The sequence below is a fragment of the Festucalex cinctus genome, chromosome 1 (genome assembly GCF_051991245.1).
Source record: "Festucalex cinctus isolate MCC-2025b chromosome 1, RoL_Fcin_1.0, whole genome shotgun sequence".
Classification (NCBI taxonomy): Eukaryota; Metazoa; Chordata; class Actinopteri; order Syngnathiformes; family Syngnathidae; genus Festucalex; species Festucalex cinctus.
The window spans coordinates 10,297,033-10,302,476 of NC_135411.1; the positions used below are offsets into that span (position 1 = coordinate 10,297,033).

Below are 5,444 nucleotides of genomic sequence, written 5' to 3' on the forward strand. Positions count from 1 at the left end.
TTATCTTCCGTGCCCAATAATTGGGGCCATCGTGTAATGTATGTATTTATGAGTGAGATGTTTTCATAACACATTTTATTCCGTCATACTCACATAGTTCCCCTTTTAATTATCTATTTTTCAGATTTCATTTTTTATTTTATTTTTACTTCAGCTTCATCTTATTACGTCTTGAATATTCTGCATTTGTATAACTGACCGGCTGCTCCAATAAGGCAATTACCTGAAACAGAATATATATATATATATATATATATATATATATATATATATATATATATCCATCCATCCATCCATTTTCTTGACCGCTTATTCCTTACAAGGGTCGCAGGGGCTGCTGGCGCCTATCTCAGCTGGCTCTGGGCAGTAGGCGGGGGACACCCTGGACTGGTTGCCAACCAATCGCAGTATATGTATATATATATATATATATATATATATATATATATATATATATATATATATATATATATATATATATATATATATATATATATATATATATATATATATATATATATTAATAAAACAAACAAACAAACCGTTATTCTCTGTGTGGTTTCCCTCTCCCCAATTATTAAAAATAAAAAAGATAACACATCAGATAGCATTATATTATCTGACATTAGACTATTGAAAAGTTGTTGTTGATGTTTTTAATTTATTTAAGTCGAGCCATTATGCCCAAACGGCAGGAGGTAGCCTTAAACTTACTTCGCACTGGGTTAAAAATAAAGCATGATCCTATTTGCTCATATCGAGAAATAAAGAGCACAACACAAGTTTCGATTTAATGCATATTAATGAATGAGAAACGAAACAAACAAGGTTAATAAATAGCGATTAATTTCTGCTTTTGTCTCTGACAAATTGACCGATAGTAACCCGACTGACGTCCCCACTCCCCCGACCACGCGCCACCTACAGTCCTCCAATCACAGGGCGCCAAAGGCTACGACGTCACCCGGTCGCTTCCGGGCTGAGATGCAACCTGGCTGACGCAAAAATGTACCGTTTTTGTACACAATTTTATACGGCTTTTATAAAATAACTTGAAATATTGTCCTGAGGCCTGATACACAGTGCTTTTCAACAGCCTCAACATAATGTCGGAACTTCGCACTGAAGGATAACAGTCCCTGAATCAATCCGGCAGAAGCTCAGACGTAGCGGATGAGGTGAGAATGTATTGAACGCTCTGTAATTATTGCTGATTCTTAGCAACCGGGATGCTAAAAGGCGCGCGGCATTCCGCGAATAAACTACTTGCTATCCCAAAATACAACACACGCCCACATTGATTTACTTGTACACATTTCACGGTTTTTAATAACATAAACAGCAGCCGTGAGTGTGAATGAAAATCAATCAAAAAAATTGCTTCCTCTTTTGCTAGCGCATGTCCAAGCTAGTTGCGTGCTTCCAAGCTGTCGGCTTTTTTTTTTTTTTTTTTTTTAAATAATGTGAACCTCATGTAGCTTTAGACGCCATGTGTTGAAGTTTGACTGAAAAACACTGTTCCTTACCTAGGTTTTATCTGGGAACAAAATTGCAATCAATGCTATCAGTCTGAAGACGTGTGCCTTGATCTCGTCAACTGCTATCAATGGGTGTTAAGGCCAAAGTAATCGATACTTGATCATAATTTCTCCACTTGAAGTCAAGTGTGTTTACGTAAAAAGGGCTTCACGGTCCAACAGTTCACAGAGATGGATCATGGATGGCATACTCTTGTTTAAACTTCAAAACCAGGCAAGCAGAAAAAAATGAGAGAGGGAAAAAAAAAAAACTTTGAGAAAAGACCACAAATGGAGAAATTCCCTTTCCCGCCCGATAAGTCGATGCAGAATCAAGGACAACGCCAACGGAGATGTGGTCAACCTCAGATTTTGTCCTGGTCGTTTTTTTGCAGATTCATTACAGCGAAAACCTCTTACATCTATCGTCGTCATTTCATCACCGCTCAGAAGAGAAAAGGAGAGCAAAGGGGAGGCAAGAGGAGAAGTGGCAGTGAAACAGGCCAAAATCCAGGTGTCAGGGGTTAAAGGGGCTATTTGCATACAAGCTGTGGTTTAACTAATGTGAGAATGTTAAAGTAAGTCTTAAGTCTAGATTTCTAAAAACGTAGCAGCTTCTCTATTTTCACTGGTGAGTACTGGAGCCAGAATAGAGAATGCTCTAGAATCTTTTGAGCTCTTGTCTTCACGAAAAAGACCAGCACGTGGCGAGCATAGATATCAGGATGGGACTTGCGGTAGTTGTTTTCATTAACAGATCACACCATTATAGAGATATAGTTCGCATTGTATCATGTTGTTGCGCAATCATCCTCATTGTACAGTGATATAATCTGGTCGACATTGTTACATTAACTCGCTGAAGATTGTATTTACCAATCAAAAATAGGGTCAAACTTCTCTTTTGAGATTATTCATTCATTTCTTTCTTTCTTTCTATTTTTTTATTTCTGCTTATTAGTATGGCCCGACCGATATGGAATTTATGAGTCTGATCCAGATTCTGTATTTGGGAGGGGGGGAAAAAAACGATCAGCCGTTTATGAATTTCTCTTTAACTTTATAACAGAGAGGAAATTTCAAGTATAAAAACATGCAAAGAGCATGAACTGATTCATTATTTTAACAAAGAATCACATTTCTTCTACTCCATTATTTTGCCATGAAGTGATGACTTCAAAATAAAAGCGATGTCATCTTTGTCCTTTGAAATATATAACGTAAAGAGCGTTCAACTGAAACGGGAGCCAATTGTAACATGATACACACTAAGCGTGAATATAAACCATCTAAACGTATACGATGATTGCATCTAAATGACCATACGAGAGGATGGAGAAAGATGTCATTCCCACAGAATAACATTCTATCAACCACACGCGACCTTTTTACTTCCTGCCCATACCTACTGAACAGCATTTACTGTTTTCTTGAGAAAATATGATGATAATTGGGTTTTAATCTGCAAATCTCCAGACAATTATTATTATTTTAAAAAGGCCTCATATTGGCCGATAAATCGGCAACGTTGAGTTGTGCTATGATAAATGTTGCTGACTGAGAGAAGGTGCTAAAAATAGACCGAGGTGGGCTTCAGGCACGAAAGGATTCATTTCCCGTTGTCTGCAGGATTGTATAGATTTTCAGCTTTTCCGTTTTGCTGACGCAGGCTGCGTTTTCTCAGGTTCATGTTCCCTGTGTTGCAGGTCGGGTTGACTCGCTCACAGAAATCAAGCGCACCCACCACCCGTCTTCAGCCGTTTCAGCAAGACCAGTTTTTGTACGCGTCTCCTGGTCTGCTTCTTCTCCTCAAGTGACTTTTTCAAGATGAAGTTGAAGGAGGACATCAACCCCCTCCTCCTGCAGGTCTTCCGATCTGTCGTCTGGGTCTACTCTGTCATCACCTTCATACCCTGGTACTTCCTCTCCGGGGCCGGCACCAACTTGGAGCGGGCCCGCCGCGTCAAAGCGCGCTCAATTAGCGGACACCCAGCCGGCCCGTACAGGGCCATCAACAGCCAACGGGAGCTGGTGGCGTGGCTGCACCCCGGGGTGGACACGCTGGATAAAGTCTTTGAATACGCGGCCAAGAGGTTCCCCCGGAGGGACTGTCTGGGCACCAGGGAAGTGCTGAGCGAGGAGGATGAGCTCCAACCCAACGGGAAAGTCTTTAAAAAGGTGAGAGGATGTTCATACAGTTGCTTTGATTTGCTTGCTGAACGGAGATATGATATGAAGGTTGGACATATGGTGTCTGAAAACCAAGGGTGCCGAAATGAGTGAGTTAATTTAAAATTCCTTAACCTTTAATGCCGCTAATCTTTTTAACAAACGATTAATGTCCGCCCCTTACTTGGAAAGCCTGTATTGGGGGAATTCTAGTTGCAACGCAGCAGACACGTCCATGTCAACATTTAGTCAGTAATACATTTAATAACTGCGATTGGTTGGCAACCAGTCCAGGGTGTCCCCCGCCTGATGCCCAGAGCCAGCTGAGATAGGCGCCAGCACCCCCCGCGACCCTTGTGAGGAATAAGCGGTCAAGAAAATGGATGGATGGATAAATTTAATAATAATACATATATTTGTGGAGACTGGATTCAAGTTATATTTTACAATTTAAAAAAAAATGTGCAGAATTTCACAAGTTAGTTCATGTTAATGATTAGATGGCTCTCAATATGAAAAGAAAAATGAATTGAGCTGTTACCAACGTATTACAAATGCAATTATGCCATCTAGTGGCAGAAAAAAAACCTGACCTAAAAAAAACTCAATATCACTCTTTTTTTTTACAGTACAGTAGTCATTAGTCACAGTAGAAGTCATACGATTAATTACATTTCAAAATACTTCATGCATCACACTTTTAACCGTCATTGCAAAGTAAAATGTTTTCTGCCATTTTCATGGCCGTGCAATCAATTAGCAGGATTATGCAAACAAAAAGAACACTGGATTCCTTTTCAACAAGTGAAAACAAAAGATGTTTTGTGCACTGAGTGAGTCAGTGCCATAGCAGCGAGAACTTTGCATGTGGCACTATTTGACTAGATATGAATGAAGTCAGACCATCTTAGTAGCCTTAAATCTTTCACCGCCAAAAACGTTTAATAACGATCAGTAAAATCACGACGTATATTGCCATAAATGTTAAATAACGTCAACAATGTTTTTTATTTTTCTCAGTGCACCGTCTTAAGTGCAGCGCTGCCTGGTCAATTGATTGTGGAATCTAAAACACTCTAAACTATGGCCGGCAGATGGAAGCATTGCATCTCTTTTCATCAATGATCAAAGCCTCTGTCATATCATTTCTTTGATAACGTCTGGCAGTAAAAGAGTTAAAGAGGAAGTCCCCCCCCCCAACCCCCCACAAAAAAAAATGTATATTGACAATAATAATAATAATATGTTCTAGGGGTGTTAAAAAAAAAAATCGATTCGGCGATATATCGCGATACTACATCGCGCGATTCTCGAATCGATTCAATAATCGGCAGAATCGATTTTTTATTTTATTTTTTTTTTTTTTTATTTTTTTTTTTTAGGATTCACACCTTGAGCATGGAAGAAAAGAATGTTATATGAACGGCACATTAAGCCTTAATATTTTTATTTTAATGCTGTTCAAATGTGAAACAGATTGCAAACTGTTTGTGTACAGTGGCTCACGGTTATAAGCCTCAAGTTTTAGATAAATATATTCATACAAATCTTACAGTGTACATGTACAAATTTACTGATAGTATTTTCTAAATTTGAATGGAAAAAAATCGCAACAATCGACTTATAAATTCGTATCGGGATTAATCGGTATCGAATCGTGACCATTCGTATCGGGATTAATCGGTATCGAATCGAATCGTGGCCTGTGAATCGTGATACGAATCGAATCGTCAGGTACTAGGCAATTCACACCCCTAA

The 5,444-nt window shown here is 39.0% G+C and overlaps 1 protein-coding gene across 3 annotated transcripts in view; it reads left to right on the forward strand.

Moving 5' to 3' along the window:
• Nucleotides 1-891: 891 nt before the first annotated feature.
• The window catches only part of acsl3b (acyl-CoA synthetase long chain family member 3b), a 22,136-nt gene continuing 17,583 nt past the window's right edge, over nucleotides 892-5,444 (forward strand). For 2 of the 3 annotated variants that reach the window (XM_077515368.1, XM_077515381.1), the window contains exons 1-2: nucleotides 957-1,178; nucleotides 3,224-3,695. In XM_077515368.1, the coding sequence (XP_077371494.1) occupies nucleotides 3,345-3,695 (351 nt within the window). In that variant the 5' untranslated portion in view covers nucleotides 957-1,178; nucleotides 3,224-3,344. Of the gene's footprint in view, nucleotides 1,179-3,223; nucleotides 3,696-5,444 lie in introns of all 3 variants that reach the window. The other variant, XM_077515376.1, reaches the window with a different exon arrangement.